We start from the raw sequence: 24677 nt of genomic DNA on the forward strand, positions 1-24677 counted from the left end.
TAATGAAGTGGAGGGTAAATGCACAGGAGTCGTGCCAGTGACTTGGGGAAGTGAGAGCGAAGAGTAATGAAGTGGGGAAAGAGGACAGAGGTAGCCCGGGGTGTATAGACGAGTCCGAGTGAGTCCGAAGTGTCCGAAGTGCGGGAAGACTCCGGAGTCACCGGACATGGCTTGGATGCGTAAGGGGTGGGCGGAAAGGAAGTGGGAAGGGAAGGGAACGAAAGGGAACGAAGGGGAACGAAGGGGATGTAGGTAAGAGTCCATGGGATGAAGGAAAGGAGAGAAAATAGGAGTGTCCCCTTACAACACTCTTGCGTGCCCTGTATTTTCAGGGGGAGTCCTACGCGGGTACCGAGGGTACAAGCGCAGGCAAGGGGATGCGACGGAGGGACCTCAAACGAGAGGTGAGGATGTGAGTGCGGAAAGGAACTAATATCTGAACTAAGGTAACTGTATGTACTGTACAGGAATATATACTGGGGAACACGCAGCGTCTGCACATTCACAAAACAGTAATGAGTCCGGTCATAGTAAGTACAGTGTGCTCAAATATGTACTTAGTCTGTAACCCGAGAAGTCCGAGCGGCCGCGTGTATACGCGGTCCGAGCCCATAGCTGGGAACGCACGTGAATGCGCCCCTAGTAGCCCCTAAGGGACTTCTTGGATGCGCCTATAACAGCCAGACAACTGAGGCTTCAGTTCATCGTAAGTTATGACAATAGCAATGGAAAGCGGGTGTACGTTGGATTCAAGCGGTGCAAAGCAAAAGGTGCTTGAGGTTTGGGCAGTAATCGGCTAAAGCAGCCAGCAGTGCACAAGGATGCATCCATTCTGGTTCAAGTCGTGCACTCTGCAGGTGCAAGGTGGCTTTGTCAGCCACCGAATGCCCAAATCGAGCGATTTTCAACTTGCGCAAACTGGTGGCTGGTCTGACAAGCATTTACTCCTTCTGTTGATGGAGCACATATTTAATTTCTGCGGCATAATAAGTTCATACGCGCAGCTGTGAGTGCGCAGCACAATGCAGCTAGCCTGCTGCTTGGAGGAGAGGCTACCAGCGAATTCTAAGTAGACGCCTCGCAAACTCTTCCCTGTCTTCGGCTGATAATGAGCGAGCAAACGCCTGTTATGTTATTTCAGCGCCCCGATATCACTCTGATGGGATACTTCACGTACAAGCTTACCATCTTTAATCGTGAATGGAGCCAGTAGCCTGAACAGCACTTTAATATTTGGCACCCTCTTCGTCACACCACCCGAGCGATGGCCACTTGGTCGCCGGATGAAGGATCTCAGGTGGCAGAGACGTTGTTGGCAATTCCCCCAGTCCATCCACGTGGTTGGCGTCCCGCCCGAAAACCTAAATAACGCGCATGGTGCTTCCGCCGCCGAGGGATGGTTATAGCCAACTCGTTTGTCGACGACAATTCTACCGTGAACACGTCTTCTCCTATATCCTTGACGGACACTCTCATATCCGCTTCCTCGCCTGCCACATTCCGATCGAGCTCCATATATTCGAAGAGACGACCTTTTCATTCAGAAGCACCCCCAATCTCGAGTCCATCACTATTATATCGACCTTCACTGCTGCGCAACCAGAAGACGAATTTCACTGATTCCTCATGTTCGACGCTGCTAGGGAACATCACAATCGATGGAGGAAACCCTATTCCTTGTGGGTAATTGAAATAGTAGGCTAAAGTGATTGTAGGTTAGTTTCAAATCTCCAACCCCACCCATTTCACGAATAAACATACTTAGTGATGCAGAACAACCGAAGAGCGGGGTCTGGCGAGCAGCCAGACGTCCTAATTGCGTATGTGCAGCAACGTCCCTCTCTATAGTATCTTGGCGATACTGATCTTGTTTCTAGTATTATGGGCGCGACGGGTAGTGGCAAAACGACCGTTCGTTATACGTTGATGATTTGGTGTTGTTGTTTTGACATCTTCTCTAGTTCGCCAATATGGCCAGTGGCGACGACTTGCTTGTAGGAGCGGGCCTCCGATCGTGCACCAACGACGTGCAAATATGCAGACCATTCGAACTCGACGGACGAAGGGTGACTCTGGTGGACACACCAGGATTCGACGACACGACCAAAAGCGACACGGACGTCCTCGCTATGATAGCTGCATTTCTCACTGCATCGTGAGTGAGATTGCCACATTTTCCCCAACAACCAATTGATGGTCCCGCGACGTAGGTACGAACAGGGAAAGACACTCTCCGGGATCATATACTTGCACCGGATCTCGGACTTCCGGATGAGTGGACTCTCGACGCGAAACTTCAGAATGCTCCGGCATCTATGCGGAGAGAAGACGCTGAAGAATTTGGCCATCGTCACCAATATGTGGGGAGAAGTGCCGGCAGCCGTTGGCGAAGCACGCGAGGCGGAGCTTGCGTCCCAGGACTTGTTCTTCAAGCCCGCTTTGGACAAAGGCGCGACGCTCCTGCGACACATCAACACCCTCGACAGTGCAATGAATGTCCTCCGTTACATCATCGGCAACACGCCTCTTCCACTACAAATACAGAGTGAAATGGTCGACAGCGGCATGGCTCTTTCTGAGACTGCCGCTGGGGGCGAACTGCGCGCTGAGCTAGCGGCCTTGATAAATAAGCATGAACAAGAAATTCGCACATTGAAGAGCGAGATGGATCAAGGTGTTTATTACATCCCTCAACGTATTCCTTGGGCTAACTCTCTGTTACACACAGCTTTGCGCCTTAAAGATCAAGAGCTACGAGACGAGCTTGGTGTTGAAATCAGTAAACTGCAGAGCGAAGCCAATCGCATTCAGCGTGACGCGCAAGACATGGCCTCCCGATACGAATCAGAAAAGAACAGGCTCGAGTCTCAGATACGAGCGGCCGCAGAGGCTGCCAGGGTGGAACAGGCGAGGCTGACCAGAGAGTATGAAGGGAAACTCGGGGAACTTGAGCGGAAGATTCGAGAAGGTGCGAACAACCAGGAGGTCTTGGAGCTGCGCAAGAAGATCCTACAGCTTGAGACGCAGATAGCCAACCCACCTTCGAGGGGAGGCAGTCGAGGCGGTTGTGTGATCTTGTAGTGATGCTCGCGTGGGGGTTGCTTCCTCAGGACGCTGTACATGTTATGAATTCCCTCTCCAGCCTTTCCAATACTTACGGTCTGCATTGTTCCCAAACCGAGCGGAAGTGGAAAGGAAGTTCAAGACGCCCCTTGCAGTCACAGCTAAGGCCCTGGTTTGAGAAGAACCCCGAAGTCGAGGGGGGGATGCGAAGGGTTTGAGGGACACAACCCTATTTTTGTCTACACCACCCATTCATAGACCCTAGACCCCGACGATCGAACGTGAATCTGCTTCTCCACAGCTTCGCCGGACTTCTGTTCATTAGGTTCCGCAGCACCACTTCTATAGTCCACCTGCACTGTCAATATACAACACGACCGTCGACAACATGAAGACAGCATTCTGCATGTGGCTACAATCTGCATAAAACCACCATCGTGCGGGGATAGTCGATCCAGCTAAGGCAGAAGTTCTCCAACCACAATCAGCTATGTCCTGGAGCAAATTCACTCCCCCAAACGGGCGATCCATGGCCAGGTTGAGCCCCTATTCGTTGCGTACCTACCACGGAGCTAACCATTGTCATAGGTCGAGTCTACAGGCGAAAACGTCGAGTGTAAACTATTATTTGGATACACGAACATCCGTTAACCATTGAAATGGTATAGCATGCGCCTTGGCCGACGAGCGAGCCTCGCACTGCCAGGGTGATATCCCCTCACGCTAGTAGCTACCTTAGTCCCAAGTCATCCTTTCGCGAGCTAGAACCAGACGCCAGCGGCCCCGACGAAGTCCTCATTGCGTGAGTGCTCCCTCTTCGCTTTGCGGGTTGTCGCTGACCGTGTGCAGCGTGATGGGAGCCACAGGCAGTGGAAAGACTACCGTAATTATAACTTCTGTTGCAGATAGCTCGATCTCGTTAACTTGGCGATGCGGTAGTTCATAAACACCGCTAGCGGATCCGCATTGCGCGTAGGGTCGGGGCTTATGTCGTGCACCAGCGCCGTTCAGGCTTCGAGACCTTTTCCGCTTGATGGTCGAACGGTCAGACTCATAGATACCCCCGGCTTCGACGATACGACAAGAACTGACACCGACGTGTTGACCATGATTGCAGCATTTCTTTCCAGCACGTGAGTGCCACCTTTTGTGGTTATTTCTCTCCCTTAGTCTATTGATGTCGATGGTGGATGATGCAGGTATCAGCACGGCGTAAAGCTTTCGGGCGTAATATACATTCACCGCATCTCAGACTTCCGCATGGGCGGCACGTCAACTCGGAACTTCAGAATGTTCAGAGAGCTATGTGGTGACACTACACTCCGAAATGTGGTCATTGTCACGAACATGTGGGGCGAGGTCTCTGTCGACATTGGCGAGGCGCGCGAGGAAGAGTTGAAGAACCGGGATATCTTCTTCAAGCCCGTGCTAGGCAAGGGTGCCCAGATGAAACGACATGACAATACATTTGACTCGGCTTGTGCCCTCATGCGTTGCATTGCGTTCAAAGCTCCCCTGGCTTTGCGCATTCAGAGGGAGCTGGTTGACGAGGAGAAGGACATCACAGAGACTGCCGCCGGTGCCGAGCTCGGCCGCGAGTTGCACGAACAGGCGATGAGATACAAGGCAGAACAACGGCAGCTACAAGACGAAATGAAGAAAGGTATCCTCCTTTTACCTTCCAACTCATTCTTTCCACTAAATGTGTATCCTTCTCCCCAGCACTGAGGCAGAAGGATGAGCAGGCTCGAGAGGAACTCGAGCAAGCGACGGCGCAGCTGAACCGAGATATGATGCGCGTGCAGAATGAATCACAACGCCTAGCTTCCTCTTACGCCGAAGAGAAAGACAGGCTCGAAAGAAGGATGCAAGACCTTGAGGCGACATCTCGCCTGGAAATCGAACGGCAGGCTGCCGAGCACAAAAGGAGGGTGGACGAAGTCAATGACAAGCTCCGGCGTACACAAGAGGCGGACTCGGTAGAAAGGATGCAGCTGAACGCGACGGTGGAGCGCCTTCAACAACAGTATGCTGAAGCTACTCGACGGCAATCTCGACCCGGGATTTTCAGCTCGATTGGGGGTTTACTTGACTCGATCCTTCCATTCTAAATATTGAGATTCTCGCTTCGTGCTCATGGATCGATGCAGGTGACTTGTGATGAGAGAAGACCTCTTCATGGTTTAATAAATACTCCTTCATAGTCTAGTCACACTCGGATTTCGTGTTCATTGTAGACAGAAACCTCCTCGAGCAAGAACTATACCTCCCTCTCCGTGCTTTCTAATACGCTAATACGCCATAAACTACAGGCGCAAATATACCACAATGACCTCGACGCAGAACGTCCTCATAGCGTGAGTCTCCGTCCTCTGACGATCAAGGTCAGCACAATTGTAATGCAACTTATAACGCAGGCCCCAGGGTGATGGGAGCTACGGGTCGCGGAAAGACGACAGTGACTTGAACAGTTCGTCGAGGCTAATCGATTGAGTGTCTAGTTCATTAATACTATCCAAGCCTTTCGAAGCGGATGGCCGTCTAGTCACGTTCATCGACACCCCCGGTTTCGATGACACAACAAAGAGCGGCGCAGACATACTAGCAATGATCACAGCTTTCCTCGCGAGCACGTATGTGAAAGCTTTCTCTCATCAACTTCAGCTAATATCCTATAAGTTATCGACAGGGGACAACGCTTTCTGGGGTGATCTACATCTACCGCATCTCTGACTTCCGTATGGGAGGTATCTCGACGCGCAATTTCAAGATGTTTCGCAAGCTCTGTGGCGAAGCGACATAGCGAAATGTCGTGTTGGTGTCGAATATGTAGAGCCAGGTGTCGCCTCAGGTCGGAGCAGAACTTGCCTCCGACCCCGCATTCTTCAAACCGGTCTTGGACAAAGGTGCACAAATCATGCGGAATGACAACACATTCGAGGGTGCGAAGTGTATTCTGGGCCGCATCATTCAGAATCACCCACTACCCCTGTGCATCCAAACGGAACTGGTCGATGAGGGGAGGACAGTCGTGGACACAACAGCTGGAGCCGAACTTGATCGCGAGCTCCGTGATCAGGTGGAGAAACATAAAGAGGAAATGCGGCAGGTCCAGAGATGAACGAAGGTAAATTCCACGTTCGCTCTGTGGGTTCGGAGACCTAGTGCTTATTGCCTTTCCGCAGCAATACAACTCAAGGACGAGGAAACGAAGTTGGAGTTGCAAGCTTCAAGCAGAAATCCAGCGAGTACACGATAGCGCTCAAAACCTGGCACGGAGACGATCAGACTTCAGCAACAGATGAAAGAAATGGGGGAAGCCCCACAGAGGGAGAAGGATTCACTCATTGCACAATACGAAGCCCATCAGAACAGTGTGGACAACGACTTTCAGCAGATACAGCGAATATACGACAACGAACTTGCGGCGTTGTGGGCATACTGTGGGTAACCTAGTAACGAGTCAACTCCGTCTGCGCCAGCAATTACTAACGGCCACATCACTGTAATGGCACAGAAATGCTGCGGACGTCTTCGTAAGTATCTACTCTAAGCAAACATCTACTTTTTTGTATTTTTGGGAGAGTAAATATCGGCATAATGAATATTTTATTTCTTAGGGACGGAATGACCTGTAACGAGTCAGTGCTCGGGAAAACCCGACGAAGTTCCCATCTGCAAACACAGCGAGGCTCAACGCGACACGATATTAAGCGCTCGGCCTCAACAGCGTGTGTGTCGCACAGCGACTTGGATTTACCTGCTATTATTGTCAGAGGCATGCCTGAATACTCCATTTATTATTAGCATACCATTCAACAACATTTTGCTGTCTCTGAAGCAAAGTAGCGTGCACCAGGAAACTTTAACGAGAGAAGGGGGGATAATGCCTCGCTCGGAGCAAGGCTCTTTATATAGGGCTCCAGGGCAACTCTAAAAATCCGGAAAAAATACAATCAGGAGGGCCGAAGTGATCGATATCGCAATCGGAACTCGTTCGGGCTGATATTCTTCGGTCCGTAGCTTTGACTAACGATGTGTGAAGACATCTCCCAATATCAGGCGAGGAATGACCGTGTCGATGCTCAATTCTCAGGGCAGTGAATCTCCCCGGGAATTGTATCAGTACATCGAAAAGTAGTTAGGCTTCACTTATGTACCATTCTTTAGGTGTTCTTGGTGGTCGTTGTTGCTGCAGATGGAGACGGCGTGGCGGGAGTCCCAAATTGGAAGGGAAAACAAGGAGTCGCGCGATTGCATCTCAAGTTTATATCCTCATTTTGGTCTATGCTCCCTCAATTCTTATGGTACACAATAATAATGGCATAGGCTACACTATGCCATACTTTGAGGAAAGCGAGTGGCGGCCAGGAATGAGATATTCAAGCCATGACTCGTTACTAAGTGTGACTCGTTATTGGGTCACCCACAGTATGATTGTGGGCGCAGCAAGTCTGTCGCCCTTGGTAGTAAGTAGTTCGGCATTTCTCCGAGGGGCAAGGTCAGAAGTGTGTACTGTAGAAGTGTGCACATTCTTAAGTAGGTCCATGTGTCGCTAGCAGTTGATCCATCCATGTTCTAGAAATAAGTTTATGGGAATATTCTAAGATGTAAATATACTAAGAATGGTATCAAAATATCCGAATCATCAGTTACTAACGTCAGTCGAACTTCCGGCGACGGTAGAGTATGTTTCTTGGCTTCTTGGGCATGACGATCATGGTCTGCGGGATAAAAAGTTAGAGGAGGTGGCGGGATAGAACACGACCGACGTACGTGGTAATTGTGGGCGGGTACTGGGTCCTTGAGCCGTAGCTCAACTTTACGGATCATCGTCGAAATGAGTGTGCCCAATTGCAGATAAGCAAACTGGTTGAATGAAGCGAAAATGTCAATGAGAAAGGACATCAACATGCGTAGATAATAACCCACCTGCTCGCCGATGCAACGATGACGTCCAGCACCGAAGGGTTGGTAAGGACTTTCCGTTCCTTTGCTGACTGCACCAAAGCCATAATCAATCTTCTCGCCGTTCTCGTCCGCGTATGCCTTGAAGGCCTGGGCGGCAACACCATCGGGGTCGGTCCACCTGGAGACGTCGAAGCGCTGGGCATCCTTCCATACACGAGGATCCATTTGGCTGACAGAGGGAGAAGCAAGAACGTAGTGGCCCTTAGGAACGACAAAGACACCATCTTTCGAAGGGGCAGCAAGGCTTGGGGGGACAGACACGTCGTCTCGGACATAGCGCATGATACTGTGGATAGGAGGATGAAGCCTGAGTGTTTCACGGATCACGGCGTCGAGGACAGGTAGCTCCCGAAGTTCTTCGTAAGTCATAGAGCGCAGGTTGCCATCTGGGGTACCGAAGTATTTAACTTGTTCTTGGTATAAAGCCTCGCTGCAGGAGTAATTGTTAATGCCTTCTCTGGTTTTCGCGGAGAATAGACTGACCCAACATCCGGATTTTCTGCGATGTGAAGCAGAGCCCATGAACCAGTAGCAGAGCTAGTATGTTGGCCGGCCATGAGAAGAGCAATCAAAATATGGGCTATCTCATGGTCTTTGAGAGGAGTGCCATCGCGGTAGGTTTGCTTGATAAGAGCAGCAATCATGTCGTGGTCGCTCTAGTGTCGATGTACACGATGAGTGATAGTAGCCAGTGGAGACTAGGAGAAGGAGACGTACGTCAGCGCCCGCCTGGCGACGCTTTTGAATAATGTCGACATAGAATTCTGTCATTTTCACGTTCGCTCGGTCCCGTTTTCTGTAGCTTTCCAAAGGCAGGTTGGGGAATAGGAAGTTCAGCGGCGTAAATCCGCCATCCAAATCGTTGTAGAGTTGCGAGAATGTCTTGTCGAGTTTGCTACGAACTTCCTTTCCTTGTAGAGTCCTTGAAGCGGTAAGAATGGTGATTTCCTGGAGAACGCTGACCACATCGAACATGCCCCAGTCGTTGATGTCGTTCATTCCATAGACGCGGAAATTGGCATCATTGTTCATGTATTCTTCGACCTCGTCCTCAATCATCCCGACGTACGCGCGAAGATTTTCAGTAGACAAGCCCACTTTGACGAATCGCTTTTGTTCCATGAACTTCTCGTTCGGGACGTCATACACCACATCTTTTCCGAAAACGGGTGTAGTGAGATGCTGAGCGAAAAACGTCAAAGTAGAGCGCTATGAGATACTGGATTGACGTACTGTATACGCATCTTCCGCGTTAAGAACCGTTGATTTCCCTCCCAGGACAAAGTTATTTCCCTTCGCTCCCAACGCGACAGTCACGCGACGACCAAACAATATAAATGTGAAGACATCGCCATACTGTGAAAAAGGTGTGAATGAATAAACAGTAAACGTGTACAGGCCACACACCTTTTCCCTACACGCCAGGAAAAAGTTCAAAGGGTCGTTCCCATAACCGACAGCCGAACCAATTATTGGAAGCCAATGGAACACGGTGGGTGGCTTTGATGGATCCCTCGGTGCGATCTGGGAATAGCGAATTATTTAATCATGGCAATGCCGCATCTTCAACGCCGTCCACGTACCAGTTGCCAGACAGCATTCAGAAGAATGATTATTACGGGCGCGTTTATGAGCGCAATAAGAGCAAGCCGAGTATTCGACATTCCCAAAAGGTGGGCTTGAGCCTCGGTGAGATACCCCGACCATGAATCCAAGTTCGGCACTGTTGCGTTGTGCGACATTTCCGAGAGAGAAGTGGGGAAGATGGCGGTCAGAAGCAAGGGACACGCTTGGAGAGCACCAATTTATGTATGCCGTTCTAAAAATGCAAAATCGAACGATCACACGAAGACAGGGGTGCAGGCGCCAGGGTCCCACGCGAAATTCTGGCTCGTTGATTGGCTACAAGTCATATGACGAGCTCCTATCGTTCTTCAGGAGCGCTGGGACTTTGTCCAGAACGAAACGACGCTCGAGGACGCTCGACACGTCGGGCCCAGGCCTGTTGAAAGGAGCAGGAGAACGCGTTGAGTAGGGGGATATACATACTATGCGTCAATGATTAGGTAGATGATACGATACAATTAAAAGATGAGGCGATTTTGACCGTCATGAGATAAGTCCAAAATCCAGTTGAGGAGTGCTACCCAGCTTTATTTCCTCTACTCTGATCGGAACGATCGAACCAATCTTAGGGACTTTATCCTCCTCCATATTGCGCAAACCTGCCGATATACCGAGCTTCGGGATGGCGACTTGACATTGGAAATGCATTGACATGGTGTTCAACGCGCCGTTAGAGATGACTTCACCAGTAAGATTACCGAGTACTGCACGAGCTTCTGGGCTCTGGCTCTCGATTTGATGACGGATATACAAGTACTTCCAGAAATCGTCGTGAAGCTGTTGTTGCTTCTTGCGTGCCCGGTCGTGCCAAACCAAAGCATCTCCATAGTCCTTCAACCAATCCGTAGAGAAGGTGGGCGAAGTGGCCAATAGCGCGGAGTGGATTTGCCAATGTGCGACCAGATCTGAATAGCGGCGCAAAGGAGATGTCACCCTACAGTACCCTTCGCCATCGGGAACACCGATCCCCCAGTGACCAAGTGGTTCAACAGAGTATGAGGCGTTCCCAAGCACAACACCTTTCTTCAGCACTTCGACGAACGGTACGTGTCCGTTGTGGGTGCGCAGTTTGAGGAAATCTTGAAGGTCAGAAGGGTTGGGGAGAGTTGCTGGGGGCGCGATTCTGCGCAGAAGGGGCAGACCGCGGTCTTGACTAAATCTAGATGCTACCCTACAAGCGACCTTCATCATCTCTGCGACCATCTGTCGTGAGCCGGTATCTTCGGACGCTGGGTCAAAGACCGTATACCGAAGGTCGGGAAATCCGCGGAACACAGCGACATGCTTGAGGTGGATGGGTGTCTCTGGTGCGCCGTGCTGGCGCAGACATATCTCGGACCCCATCGTTGATACGATGAAAGAAGCCTCTCTTCGGCGTCGCGTCACAAGTCTCTGTACAACGTCATTGCAGAGCATGAGTTGTGTCGCATCCCCGGCAGCAAGGGAACGATGTGGACGGGGCAGGGAAGTGCCTTGTCTCTCGAAGGGAGTTTGACGCTGGGTTGTAGGAAGGGATAAGGCCGCATTCACGGAGTCGTAATCAACGATTTTCACGTTATTGACAATCCCTGCGCGGACCTTGTAGTCCACGATGTCTCCGTCGGCATCAATCTTCCCACTGAATGACAGGACTCGCTGTGGTTCTCCGCGTTGCAAAGCGGAGCCCAAAGAAAGACCATGGCTCATCAAAGCACGGGGAAGCATGGATTGCGGGGCATTGATCATATACAAGCTCGACCCCAGTTTTTTGGCCGCCTCGGAGAAGACATGTTTGACTGGAAGAAGAGAGGCTGGGTCGGCGATGTGGACGTGTACCCAGTGGCTCCCAGGCTCAGATGGGATACTCTCGACAGAAATTCCATCGTCCAGTTCCTCAGCGGTCACATCGTCGATTACGAATACCGGCAAATCCCCGAAATCGTGACGAATAGAGTGAAGAGGATCTTGAAGGTGGAAGTCTTCAGGTCCAAGGGGTACCGGGACAGAGGCAGTTTGCCGGAGAGAAGGAGAAGAGAAAGCTTTGTCGATGATAGCCTTCTCCTGTATCTCGAGCAGCTTCTGCTTTTTGGGCGGCTGGTCCACTTTGCCGACGAGAGAAGCAGCGTCCTGCCATGGTGCAATGACACCCAGATCTACGAGCGTTTGATGAACAACAGACTCGTGTATCTCTTGAATATTTGTATGGAGCCGTTTGAGAATCGCGAAAGTCCCAACGTGGTAAGGATCAATCTGTGTGCTACGTTTGGGCCGAAGGGAGTGCAGCAAGAACGTGAGGATTTGCCTTTCCACTGGCGTCCATTTCACCTTGGTCGGCACTATAGAAGGTGACTCGTCACGAGTACTTTGTCGGATCTGCTGGTGGCGAGCGATAAGTTCACGAGCCTTCGCCACGAATTCCACTAAGGGATTACTCGGCGCATCCCCTTGGCGTGTCATGGCTGTCACAGCGTTGATAATATCGACGTGCGCTTGAGGCCGCACATGGAATGTTCGAGCGACGCGGTAGTCGGGATCGGCGACATATTGCAAACTTTGTTTCATCAGGAACTTATGTACCGCGAAGGTGTGGACGAGGTCAGGGTTCGGGGAGATAATTTTTGCAGCGTCCGCGAGGTCGACAGTCGACCAAGCATGGGGATCGGACGACCTTGTCCGGCTGTATAGGCTGCGCGCTGCCCGTTGAATTTTGTTGTACGCATCTTCCACTGCCTTGTCGACCTGATGTAGCCGCTGCAGAACCTTCACACGTGCCATAAGCTCTGAGTCGTTCCCAGCAACCTCTTTTCCTCCGCAGCGGGAAATCAGATCATTTGGCACGAAGTCTGCCACAGCAAACATCACGTCGTCGCGCAACGGCGTCCAAACGTCGCCCGAGCTCACGAGCATGACAATGCGCCACCTTCTATTACTTAGCATTTCACCCAAGACGATGCCGTGGGTGGAGACCTCGTTTCTGGACATCGTCGAGACTTGTCAAGGGGATATAACGTGTACAGTGTAGGTGTCCGACACACCTTCTGGTCTCTATGAATGATCCCGGCGTGAATATAGTCGAAGTCGACGGGTCCGCGTCCTCTGCGAAAAGCTCTTCGTCTGCATGGTATCGAGCCTTTTCCAGAGATATCGGGCGCTTCGTAACTCGGGCGGACAGCTTTGCGCGTTGTTCCTCGATGTGCGTGTTGCTCTCAGGTCGGTACTTGTTGGCAGGAGAGTGAGTGAAGTTGTAGGTGATCTCACCCAAAGGGTCAGAGACCTTTTCAAGTGTCGGCGACGGCGGCACCACTGACGCGTCCTCTGCAAAACGTAGAGACGCAACCAACCTCTGCTCGTCCCCCCGACGCGATTTCGTATGTGCCCAGGCAGCTCCATGAGTATGGCTTCCAGAGGCAACACTTATCATGTCGGACGTAAAGTCCATCATGTCCTGAACTTCCTTGTCTTCGTTCTGACCATGGTGGTGTTCAGCGTTGAGTAATTTCTGCTGCCCGGAGCTTTTCGAAAGTTTTGCGGTCGAGTATGAGCGGTAACATAGTCGACGGAGAAGTCGGCTTTGCATACAGAAAGGAAACAGGGAGTTCGACCAAATGGAAGGGAATACTATGGCTATGGGCGTCTGTGATTATCTAAACATACTCGGGAGGCGCACTCCCGCGCCTCTATTTCCATATTTGGGTAATAGTCGGAGTTGTAGGGTCTACTACGCACTCATGCATGATCATCGTGTGAAGACCGGGCAGCTGGATAGTGCAGTGATTCTCAAGCACACCGACCCAGTGGAATGAGTACCGAAATTCCGCTCCCCTTCAAATCTCTGTCTCTCCTACTGACACTGGAGCATAATTTGCGTCCAACCTAAGTCCAACTTGCGATGCATGTTGATCCCCATTCGATATCGCTTGAGTCAGTACTGCGACGCAAGGGACTGATGCAATTGCTGAGAAGTACTAGGCTAGCTGAAACATTTACAGTCGCTGGATCCCTCCACGGAGTAGCCCAGGTCGCTACATAGTACACATTGAACATCATTGGGTTGTAAACAACATGGCTCTCACCATCCCTCGCGCTGCTCAGTATATGGTTTATCCTCGCACCGACCCACTCCGCTTTCACGCAGGGACAGGACCTTTCCTTCAATCCTCTTTTCTAGCCAAACGCCAAAGCCTCTCGTCCACATCAGCCTTCAATGTCAATCTCGGCGCTGAAAACATGGTCTATGCAGTTCTTGCATCGATTTTTGTCCACCACGGGGGACACCCGTAAGTACAATTTCAACCCCGGATCGCTCATCAAAGTCCTGGAATGTGAGAACGAATTCCAATGAAGATCGTGAAGAGGACATTCATCAACATGCGACACATGTGAAGGTGTCCCGGGGCTGCTGACGATGCTAGGCATTATGGTAACTACGAGATCACACAAGGGCCGCTGCTCCCTTCGTCCCATGGTCTGCTGGCTATCTGCTCCTCAAGTTGTAGAATCTGCTTGCGCAACTCCAAGATCTCCTTGGTGTTCCCTCCTTCTCGTATCTTCTGCTCGATTTGCCCGAGCTTCCCCTCATACTCCTTAGTTAGCCTCGCTTGTTCCTTTTTGGCAGCCTCTGCGTTCTGTTGCATCTGAGCTTCAAGCTTCTTCCTCTCCAAGTCGTATTTAAAGGTCATGGCTTGAGCATCGAGTTTGACCCGATTCGTTTCATTCCGTAGTTTGGCCATCTCAGCGCCAAGTTCCTGCCGTGTTTCTTCGTCCTTGCGGCGCACAGCTGTTTGGCTGAGTTTTAGCTTAGAGAAGAAATAGAGAAAATGTAAGAAACACCTTCATCCATCTCAGCCTTGAGTGCGCGCAGATCTTTTTCATGTTTCTTCATCAACCTTTTGATTTCAGCGTGGACCTCGGCACCGGCGGCGGTGTCGTCAAGACTCTTCCCTTCGTCAACCATTTCTTCCTGGATCTTGAGAGGGAGCGGGGCGTTCCGGATCGTGTAGCGGAGGATGTTCATTGCGCTGTCCACGTCGTTGGTATGTCGAAGTAGTTTCGCCCCTTTGTCTAAGGCTGGTTTGAAGAATATGTCCTGCGACGCAAGCTCCGCCTCGCGAGCTTCACCAAGGGATGGAGATACTTCTTCCCACCTGTTCGTGACGATCACTAGATTCTTCAAGGTTGTGTCCCCGCACAGATGTCGGAGCATTCTGAAGTTCCGCGAGGATATACCACCCATTCTAACATCGGATATGCGATGCATGTAGATGATACCAGCTAATTTCCTCCCCTGCTCATACCTACGCATGGTGTCAACGGAATTCGAGCGGCTGGAAATGAATACGACATACGACGCAGTAAGAAAAGAAGCTATTGTGGAGAGTATATCCGTGTCGCTTTTGGTCGTATCGTCGAATCCTGGTGTGTCAACGAGTATCACCCTGCGTCCGTCGACCTCGAACGGTTTGCATAGTTGCACGTCACTCGTACATGACCTCAGGCCCGCCCCGACTGTCAGGTTGCCACCACTGGCCTTGTTGACGAACTAGCGGCGCTATGGTCACAATTTTGTGTAGAGTGGCAGAAGTATTACGAACTGTCGTCTTGCCACTACCCGTCGCACCCATGATGCTAAGAAAGCGTGGGAATCGCCAAGTATTAGAGTATAACGAGACTGGACTCACGCGACTAGAACATCTGTTTGCGAATTGCTTTGCATGTCTGGTAATTATATAAACGGTATGAAGGACGAGTGAAAACTGGCTCACCACCATGAGCCTTAGTGCCGTTTTAAGTCAAGCGCGACTCACGATTTAGTCATCGTGAAGATAGCATCTTCCAGCCGTTTCGCGTCCAGAAGCTGGACAGAAGATACAGAAAGAGCGAGGTCTGACTGCGGAGTGTGCATGCCGAAAGATAGACAGTGATGTGAAGTGAATTTGAGTAGCACCCCGGGCTGCGATTGAATGGAAGCTCAAGCCGACTGGGCGATAAGGAGAGGGTTTGGCCGAGCTATTGAGTCTCCTACTAGCAGAATCACTGCCAAATCATTACAGCCTTCCGGCTACAATGATGATCATGAAGCTGCAAGCAGGCCCAGCGATCGGTGCACAAGCGTGGAAACTTCGTTTTGGGGGGTTCCTGTTAATCTCCGGGACGATGCTTCGCTTTTGAAAGGTGTTCTCAAGCTGCTGAGCTGACAAGAGTGTTTACGTCCTAGTTTGCAGTGCCTCTGACTTGAACTTAAAGCCGCACGTGATTGATTGGTTCAAACAGTCACGGTATCATAACCGCACTGCCAGAGTCCCTTTTCCACGAAGCGGTATAAAGCTCACTGCTCCGGGACCGCTCGAGGCTATAACAAGGCACTGAAATGCGGTCTGTAGGTACATGATTCTCTGACCTAATCACTGATCACGAACTCCGGGATCAACTGACCGCTGTGGACTGGGCCACGACCCCCACTTCTACTACCTCTCAAACCAAAATAGTACTGACCTCGAGCGCAGAGAAGCACCAGCATGTTCGAAGGGCACCTTTGCGCTATTCACAAGAACCACATTCTTCATTTTTCCATTGCATATTCCCCGAGGATTGAGCGTCTGCTGCTGGGACTTGTATTGATTGAGTTCCGCAGCCACTTTTACGGTTCACTCGCATGGTGAATATACAACATGATCGCACTATTTTGCATGCGACTGCATAAAACCGACACCGCGGAGTCGATGCTGGTGGATCCACAGAAACTAAACATCTAACCAACATAATCTGACATGTTCCAACGTCGGAGCTCGTCCACACTCATGTATGCGTGATACATTTTCAGGTCGTCCTCGCTCTTGGTTAATTATCTACCGTAGACCTAAAGCATGCCGCCGATCGACTCGGCAAACTCAAGTGTTGAGCGTGAGCGATTTTTTTACCCCCAACATAGTCACTTACTATCGAGATCAGTCGTCTTGGCCAGCAACACCGCCTAGCAATACGAGGGCAGAGACATCCCGAGCTCGCCACACAAATCCCTTGCCAGAGCCAGGAATAGATGCCCAACTTTCTCAAGAAGTCTACATTGCGTATGTGCTTCCTCTTCTGTGTTATACATTACTGACTGGGTGCAGTGTGATGGGGGCTACCGGAAGTGGGAAAACCAGTGTATATTGTATCCTTCTTCGCATGCTACCGCTTCAACTCACCGTCTGATAGTTCATCAACATGGCTAGCGGGTCCGCGCTACGAGTCGGATCGGGGCTCATGTCGTGCACCGACGCTGTTCAGACTTCAGAACCATTTTGGCTCGAGAATCGAACAGTTCGGCTGATAGACACACCTGGCTTCAATGATACATCGAAGACCGATACCGAAGTGTTGACTGATCGCAGCATCTCTGTCTAGCATGTGAGTTCAGGTCATAGCCGTGATCTTTGACTTACGTCGATGATGCAGGTATCGGGGAGGCGTGAAGCTCTCCGGTGCCATATACATTCACCGCATCTCAGACGTTCGTATGGGTGGCGCGTCGACCCGAAATTTCAAGCTGTTCAAAGGGTTATGTGGGGACGACATGCTGCAGAACGTTGTAATTGTGACGAACATGTGGAGCCATGTTCCCCTCGACGTTGGCGAGGCTCGAGAAGAAGAATTGAAGTCTGACCATGATTTCTTCAAACCTGTGCTAGATGGTGGTGCACAGTTAAAACGCCACGACAATACGTCCACATCGGCCCGGGATATTGTGGGTTCCATCGCATTCAACATTCCTCTCCCCTTGCGCATTCAGTTGGAGCTAGTGGACGAGCAAAAGGTCATCACAGAAACCGCCGCTGGGGCAGAGCTAGGCCGTGAGTTGCGCGAACAAGCGACGAGATACGAGGAAGAACGACGTCGGCTACAGGACGACATGAATGAAGGTATCTTCCGTTCATCTTTTAATTCATCCTTAGCACTAAATACATATCCCCCCAGCGCTGAGGCAAAAGGACGAGCAGGCTCGAGAGGAGCTCGAGCAAGCGACAGCTCAGCTGAATCGAGACATGATGCGTGTTGAAGATGAAAGGCAACAGTTGGCCTCTTCCTACGCTGATGAGAAAGAAAGGCTCGGAAAGAGGCGGCCGGCTCGACGAGAAAGTGAACTACAAGCCGCAGGGCACCAAAGGAGGATGGCCGGTGTCGATGGCGGGCTCAGGCGCGCACCAGAGGCAGAATCGAGGGGGAAAATGGAGTTGGCGGCAAGTTTGCAGCGCCTACGACGGCAAGCTGAAGAAACTCCACCATCGTTTTTCCAACGGTTTCGCGGCTTTCTCAGGTCTAAATCAGCACCGTCCCGTCGTTTCAGCGCCACTCTGGATTCCGACTGAATAGACAGTCGCTTTGTGCTCATGGATGGATGATGTGATTCGCGGTCAGGGCGAGCCAAAGACATTGATTACCATTTCGCGCTGTTGAACACTTGTTCTTCGTCGTGGCCGAAGGGGTCGCAAGTTCTGTATTTAGTTCTCCACATAAGCTACAGGGCTACAGTTGCATCACTCTGCGTCACGAATCCCGGTTGCTTCAGTGACCGCAAACTTGTAAGTTCACATCAAATGATCTCTAAGTCCTCCAGCTTCAGAGACATGTTGTATCGTCGGTTCGCCTATTGTCGGTGAAACCGATTTGTTATCCCAGCTTCAGATGCCAAGCGCGGTGGGCACGATCAAGCTCAAAGCTGAAGTCACAGATTACTTGGTCGATCTCTAGTCTGCCTTAGATCCCCACCGAGGGGGCACCTCATGTTACCACGTCAGAAGTAAGCCTTGTTCAGCACCAGGCCTAGGACGGTTTGGCCTGCGCCCGTGTCGATGTGTATTAGTCTACCTTAAGTTTAGTACGACGTCCTACCACCGCCGTGCAAACAGAGAGGCGGAAAGCACAAGCCGTGGCTTAACAAGAATTACGACTGAACAAGTTGCATGTCCCCAAACAATTTGTACTTGACACCAAAAATACTACGCAGCAATACCAATAGCAAACAGTAAGATGAAACACCGTGCAACCATATCACGAACAGAATTACGACCGTAGCTGGTTGAGTCTGCTGATCAAACCAGCTTTCTCGCTTTCTTGTTGCCTTCGCACATTCTGAAAATTCTGAGTCAACGATTGCAAACGCCCCTCATACTCGGAAATGATATGCGTGGTTGCTATCCGAGAGGCACTGGAATGATCGAGGACTTGTTGATGGAGCGTCGCATTACTGGCAGCGAATGTCTTCTGTTTGTTTTCAAAGTCGACTCGCAAGTAAGCGAGATTGGTTCTGAGCTGCGAAGTGCACTGTGCCACTACTTCTGGCTTCTCCTGGGCCTTGGACCGCAACGCTAGGTAGTGAAGGTGAGGCAGTTTCAATTGCTGAGTGACAAAGGATCGATACCTTCATCTTTGGCCTGACGGACACGTGCAAGCTCAATTCTGTGCTTTTCCTTCTGTTTGTTCACTGCACAGTCGAGCGCATTGGCGGCAGACGTTCCAGAAAGATCTAACTTTCGATCCACTAGGTCAGTCTGGACAAGCAATGGGAGAGGATGGTTCTCGATGATGTGGCGCAGGATGTTCTTTGCGCCGTCAGCCGTATTGTTGTGGCGGAGGAGCTGTGCTCCCTTGTCCAACACTGGTTTGAAGAACAGTGTATCACTCGCTAACTCGGCTTCGCGGGCGTTACCGACTGTTTGCGAGACTTGATCCCACATGTTGGTTACAATGACGATATTCTTGAATGTCGTCTCTCCGCACAGCTCCCTGAACATTCGGAAGCAGCGGGTCGAGATGCCGCCCATGCGGACATCAGACACGCGGTGCAAATAGATAATTCCTGCGAGCTTTGTACCTTGCTTGTATCTACGCTCCAAGGTCTAAATCAATTCGACAGCCACAGGATGGGGTGGACATACGACTGCGCTAAGAAAGTGGCAATGGTGTTGAGGACGTCAAAATCACTCTTGGTGGTATCGTCGAATCCCGGTGTATCGATAAGCGAAATTTGCCTTCCGTCGAGTTGGAAGGGCTTCGAGACTTGAGCGTCAGCGGTGCAGGACCGCAAGTTGTCCCCGACATTGAAGGCGGACCCACTCGCTAAGTTCACGAACTGAAGTATGAAGGGGGTTAATTGAGACAACAAGGTAGGTGTCACTCGACTAACGCTAGTCTTCCCGCTTCCGACCATGCCCATCACCCTGCGCGGAGTGAGCCAATGCATATGATGTAGCATGCAGGAGAGACGTACGCAATGAGTACATGATTGCTCGCCATGATATGTTTGCAAGCTAAAAGCCATCAGTTCGATTTAGCACACCGTATACAAGGAATCTATATTATTAAAACACAACGGTCCATAATGTTATGTAATCAAATTTAATGTTACATAATCAAAAAAAAAGCGCTCACCTCAATGCAGAGCCACACAGGGGGACAGGAGACGAATAGGGAATAGGGAACAAGGACTACCAGACTGAACTCTGGACTGTCAATGTTACCAGATTATGACAAGGGTAGCCATAAAGGCATCATGTCTTCTCTCCCTCTGCATAACATACTTTAATAAATAAGCCTCAAGTACTCAGATTAAGCAATTCATCAAAACATTGAAGCAGGATATCAACAAAATGTAGACTGCAGGATTATGCAGTTAGTATTCAATTGGAGCTTTGATCATTTATTTACAGCTGTGATTGATGTCTGAGATTGAACTTTGAGGTATCTTAGTTATTATTTTTTAGCCAAAAGTCTGTACCTATGTAGATAACCATGGGGAGTGCTCTGGCAAGCATTAACAATGAGAACCAATGCCTCTCAATGTAAATCAGGGTGAAAAGTCTACAATATGAATCTTTTAGATAGACATATGTTATTGAGATCAGAACAGTGGCCAGGATTAGTAAGGGTACACCAGGAGGCTGTAGATGAACAGGAAATAGGAAATAGGGGAGGAACTACTCAACTGTAAATGACCACATGTTAAGGACCGTGTCAAGGGGCCTCCTGACTCGTCCGCACAGGGGCGCGGGAGCGCGGGCGGAGCGCGGGAGCGCGGACGCGCGGACGAGCGGAGCACACGGGACTTGGCTTCAGCTTTGATGCTGCGCCCTCCTAGCCCTGCGGTGTCCCGATTTCGGAGAGAGCAAGGTGAGAGGCGGGCTCCGTGGAGGAGCCCGCAGCGAAGACTTAGAAGGACAAGTGACAGAGAAGGAACTAAGATTCAGAGTGAGGAATACATGTCTACTAGTGCTACTATAAATACTAACTAACACATGTATGTAGTGAGGCTTAGTATGTAAGTACACATGTAGGTGAAACATGTAACAAGTGAATCCAAGTGCTGCGCACCATGCATAGGCCGCGAGGGCGGAGCCTGAGGGGCTCCGAGGGTCCGAGGGTCCGAAAGGGGCGTAGGGGGGAACCCCTAAGGGGGCGTGAGGACTGGTATATGACAGTACCTCCCCCTTAAGGCCGATTCCCAAGAGGCCCACAAGGGTCAAGGTCATAGGAGCCATGGATGCATGGGTGCGCGCAGAGCGAAGGGCGAAGGAGCGGATGTCGAAGGAGTATGGACAGGGAGCGAATGAACATGAGTTGGCACAAAAAGGACGGAGTCCGTGGGGTGCGCGGAACCTAACAAGGAGTCCAAACGAAGGTGCAGCACTGACAAGTGCAAGGTATGTACAAGACGCAGTTTTCCGCGAAGAAACGCGGAGTCCGTAGTTCGAAAACTCCGAGCAAAGCGAGGTGGTGGGTAGACAGCATAGTGTGCGCGGGAATTTTCCGAGGAAAACGCGCGGACGGAGTGAGACGAATGAAGTTGAGTGCTACCCAGAGTGACTCAAAACAAGGAGTCCGCGGAGGCGGAGTGGGAGGCGGCAAAGGATTCAAGTTGGCAAAAACAAAAGGAAGTGGGAAGCCGCGCACAGCCGCGCTTACCCGCGGGAAACACGAGGAAATGCGCGGAAAGTGCTTGAACGGACAAAAACCCAATACCACCTAAGTAGTACGCGTATCTTGAAGTTTGCGAGGGGACGCGCGGAGGGACAAGAATATGGCTGGCGAGGGAGTCAAAGGGCAAGGGAGTGCGCGCGTCTCCGCGCTGGAGCGCGGGAGAAACCCACGGAGCGCGCGGAAACGCTTGAACGAACATAAGTCCAATACAACCCAGCGTAACACATATCTTGAAGTTGGAGGGAGAGGAGGGGGAAAGGTGACAAGGCCAAGGGTTCGAAGATGAAACGGAGAGGTGCATGCGCGCGTATCCGCGCCTTAGCCGCGGAGAAATCCGCAGAAATGCGCAGGAAATACTTGAATGGACAAACACCTATAACCTAGCATAGGACGAAATCTTGAAGCCTGTAGGAGGAAATGTAACGGCGGGAAAAATCCAAGACAGCGGAGGCGAGGGGAAGCGTAGTGCTCGCGCGTATCCGCGCTAGCGGCGCGGGGAAACTCCGCGCAGGAGCGCGGAGGCGCTTGAACGAACAAAACACCAAGTACCCCAAGTAGTACTGAAATGAAAAGAGAATGGGAGATGCGCGGGGGGCGAGGGCTCCGAGGGAAGCGAGGCACGTCTCAGAGGGGTGGAGGAGCGCGGTTCTCCGCGCTGGAACTGCGGGAAAACCGCGCAAACGCGCAGAGGGACAAGGGAAAAAGGAAGGAGCGGAAACTGAGCATGTAGCCCAGCAAGAGGAGTGAGGAAGAGTGCGCAGGGGGGCGAGGGCTCCGAGGCAAGCGAGGCATGCTTCAGAGGGGAAGAGGGGCGCGGGTTTCCGCGCTGGAACTGCGGGGAAACCTGCAAAACGCGCGGAGGGGTGAGGGTCAAACGAAAGGATAAAAACTGGGCATACAGCCCAGCACAAAGAGTGTTCAAATTCTCCGAGGGGGGGGCCGCGGAGCGTGGGGATGCGCGGTGCGCCGGAGCGCCATGGTAGAGTACCATGTGACGGAATTGCGCGGGGGTAAGGCGCTCATAGGTCAAACTGAAAAGTCAAACTTGAGTTCAAATGCGAAGTATTGCTTAACCCACACAATCGACGGATTGTATTTTGTGGGAAGTCAATGGTGCTCTCAAAATCATAGCATGGCCACAGTCAAGGGGGTCAAGGGGTCAAAGGTGGATTTCCGTGGGGGTGCACGGAGGCGAGGGGAGAGCGGAAATCCGAGGGGGGGTGAGGCAAAAGGCGAGGTTGAAGTGAAGGGACGGAAAGGGACATGGTGACGAATGAGTGACGGGCCGCGGAAGCGGAGTGGTAAGGCGTGGAGGTCATATCCTGACTAGGAGCAGAGCCCGGTGGGCCCCGCGGAGCATGAGATCTGAGGTCATGACGAATTAGTGCAGGGTGTGGAGTGTTACTCTGAATCTACTGTTAAGGACCGTGTCAAGGGGCCTCCTGACTCGTCCGCACAGGGGCGCGGGAGCGCGGGCGGAGCGCGGGAGCGCGGACGCGCGGACGAGCGGAGCACACGGGACTTGGCTTCAGCTTTGATGCTGCGCCCTCCTAGCCCTGCGGTGTCCCGATTTCGGAGAGAGCAAGGTGAGAGGTGGGCTCCGTGGAGGAGCCCGCAGCGAAGACTTAGAAGGACAAGTGACAGAGAAGGAACTAAGATTCAGAGTGAGGAATACATGTCTACTAGTGCTACTATAAATACTAACTAACACATGTAGGTGAAACATGTAACAAGTGAATCCAAGTGCTGCGCACCATGCATAGGCCGCGAGGGCGGAGCCTGAGGGGCTCCAAGGGTCCGAGGGTCCGAAAGGGGCGTAGGGGGGAACCCCTAAGGGGGCGTGAGGACTGGTATATGACACCACAACTTATTGTAAGTATGCAATAAAGACATTAGTACTTCAGAGCTTTTGCATAGAATATTTCAATTATCAGTCAAGTTGAGGGATTAGAATTAACTCTTCCCATTGAATGTCAAGACTCATGATAAGTAAGCTGCTTATGTAGCAGAACACCTTTAAGATAGTCAGAAAACAGAGAGGGCAGGGGGTGGTGAGAGCAAAAGATGATCATGATCAAATAACTTGGATTTTGACGGTAGTGGGGTGGGATACTGTAGGAGTATGGTATTCAAGTATAGAAGGAGATCAGGGAGTATGAGTAGAAGAGGAGAGGAGAGATAGAGGAGAGAAAGGGAGTATGGAGGAGAGGGGAGGAAGTTGGAAGTTAGATGAGAATATTCAGTACCCATTTACACATCTATACAGTAAACCTCTCAGAGTGACTGTTAAGAGCCACACTCGCGGGGGCTCAGGGATACACGGACCTGCGGGTGCGCGGTTCCACATAGAGACGTGGAGGGGAAACAAGGAGAGCAAGGACATACGGGCTTGGCTTCAGCTACTGGCTGCGCCTTCCACACTCTTGTGTGCCCTGTATTTCCAGAGGGAGTCCTACGTACCGAGGGTACGAGGGGAGGCGAGGGGATGCGACAGAGGGACCTCAAATGAGAGGCGAGGATGCATGTGCGGAAAAGGAACTAATATTTGAACTAAGGTAACTGTATGTACAGTACAGGAATATATACTGGGAAACACGCAGCGTCCGCACGTTCACAAAACAGCAACGAGTCCGGTAGGAATAAGTACAGCATGCTCGAATATGTGCAAGTCCATAGTCCGTGACATGTTTGTGTAGCCGTGTGTGTGCACAGCCCGGGTACGTAGCCGGAAACACTCATCGTAGCCCCTAAGGGGCCTCCTGAATGTGCCTATAGCAGTGACTTACAACTTAACTATGATTTTGTGGAAGTACAATTGGGAGATTGTACAATGTAGCAATTGCATGATTAGGGGATGTCAGAGTTAGTGTAATGGTTGAAACAAAATGGTCAAAATATTACACCAGATATGCTGAGTTCCCCAAGCTCTTTGCCATCTGAAACTGTTACTGCAGAGAATGAACTCTTGAAGAATGCACTGTAGCAAGCAGGTCTTTGTTGTTCCATTTGTTTTCATCATATATCACATCTGGCCTGTATACATACACTACCGTGGATGTCACATTGTTACTGCTTTCAGCCAT

General features: G+C 51.1%; 8 protein-coding genes across 8 annotated transcripts; 4 read left to right on the forward strand and 4 right to left on the reverse strand.

Moving 5' to 3' along the window:
• Positions 1-1767: 1767 nt before the first annotated feature.
• On the forward strand, positions 1768-3081 carry PC9H_009481 (uncharacterized protein; the record flags this gene model as incomplete). Its single annotated transcript, XM_036778983.1, has 5 exons — positions 1768-1820; positions 1878-1911; positions 1962-2155; positions 2211-2674; positions 2729-3081. The coding sequence occupies 5 exons, from the start codon at positions 1768-1770 to the stop codon at positions 3079-3081; spliced, it is 1098 nt and encodes a 365-aa protein (XP_036628372.1).
• A 1242-nt stretch (positions 3082-4323) lies between these two features.
• PC9H_009482 (uncharacterized protein) lies at positions 4324-5174 on the forward strand (the record flags this gene model as incomplete). The annotated part of the gene is made up of 2 exons (XM_036778984.1): positions 4324-4726; positions 4786-5174. The coding sequence occupies 2 exons, from the start codon at positions 4324-4326 to the stop codon at positions 5172-5174; spliced, it is 792 nt and encodes a 263-aa protein (XP_036628373.1).
• Positions 5175-5391: 217 nt separating this feature from the next.
• On the forward strand, positions 5392-5866 carry PC9H_009483 (uncharacterized protein; the record flags this gene model as incomplete). The annotated part of the gene is made up of 4 exons (XM_036778985.1): positions 5392-5420; positions 5481-5533; positions 5594-5696; positions 5743-5866. 4 exons carry the CDS (start codon positions 5392-5394, stop codon positions 5864-5866), a joined length of 309 nt encoding a protein of 102 aa, XP_036628374.1.
• A 1858-nt stretch (positions 5867-7724) lies between these two features.
• Positions 7725-9776, reverse strand: ERG11 (Lanosterol 14-alpha-demethylase; the record flags this gene model as incomplete). Its single annotated transcript, XM_036778986.1, has 8 exons — positions 7725-7787; positions 7840-7932; positions 7996-8464; positions 8518-8690; positions 8752-9216; positions 9268-9390; positions 9442-9558; positions 9618-9776. The coding sequence occupies 8 exons, from the start codon at positions 9774-9776 to the stop codon at positions 7725-7727; spliced, it is 1662 nt and encodes a 553-aa protein (XP_036628375.1).
• Positions 9777-10143: 367 nt separating this feature from the next.
• Positions 10144-13216, reverse strand: PC9H_009485 (uncharacterized protein; the record flags this gene model as incomplete). Its single annotated transcript, XM_036778987.1, has 2 exons — positions 10144-12613; positions 12675-13216. 2 exons carry the CDS (start codon positions 13214-13216, stop codon positions 10144-10146), a joined length of 3012 nt encoding a protein of 1003 aa, XP_036628376.1.
• An 847-nt stretch (positions 13217-14063) lies between these two features.
• Positions 14064-15541, reverse strand: PC9H_009486 (uncharacterized protein; the record flags this gene model as incomplete). Its single annotated transcript, XM_036778988.1, has 5 exons — positions 14064-14416; positions 14470-14933; positions 14985-15178; positions 15231-15264; positions 15444-15541. 5 exons carry the CDS (start codon positions 15539-15541, stop codon positions 14064-14066), a joined length of 1143 nt encoding a protein of 380 aa, XP_036628377.1.
• Positions 15542-16406: 865 nt separating this feature from the next.
• PC9H_009487 (uncharacterized protein) lies at positions 16407-17987 on the forward strand (the record flags this gene model as incomplete). The annotated part of the gene is made up of 7 exons (XM_036778989.1): positions 16407-16438; positions 16494-16539; positions 16588-16706; positions 16752-16785; positions 16837-16997; positions 17077-17540; positions 17596-17987. The coding sequence occupies 7 exons, from the start codon at positions 16407-16409 to the stop codon at positions 17985-17987; spliced, it is 1248 nt and encodes a 415-aa protein (XP_036628378.1).
• A 694-nt stretch (positions 17988-18681) lies between these two features.
• PC9H_009488 (uncharacterized protein) lies at positions 18682-19914 on the reverse strand (the record flags this gene model as incomplete). The annotated part of the gene is made up of 5 exons (XM_036778990.1): positions 18682-18986; positions 19040-19503; positions 19557-19750; positions 19805-19838; positions 19889-19914. 5 exons carry the CDS (start codon positions 19912-19914, stop codon positions 18682-18684), a joined length of 1023 nt encoding a protein of 340 aa, XP_036628379.1.
• Between the last annotated feature and the right edge of the window lie 4763 nt (positions 19915-24677).

Source organism: Pleurotus ostreatus (genome assembly GCF_014466165.1).
Source record: "Pleurotus ostreatus strain PC9 chromosome Unknown scaffold_7, whole genome shotgun sequence".
Taxonomy (NCBI): domain Eukaryota; kingdom Fungi; phylum Basidiomycota; class Agaricomycetes; order Agaricales; family Pleurotaceae; genus Pleurotus; species Pleurotus ostreatus.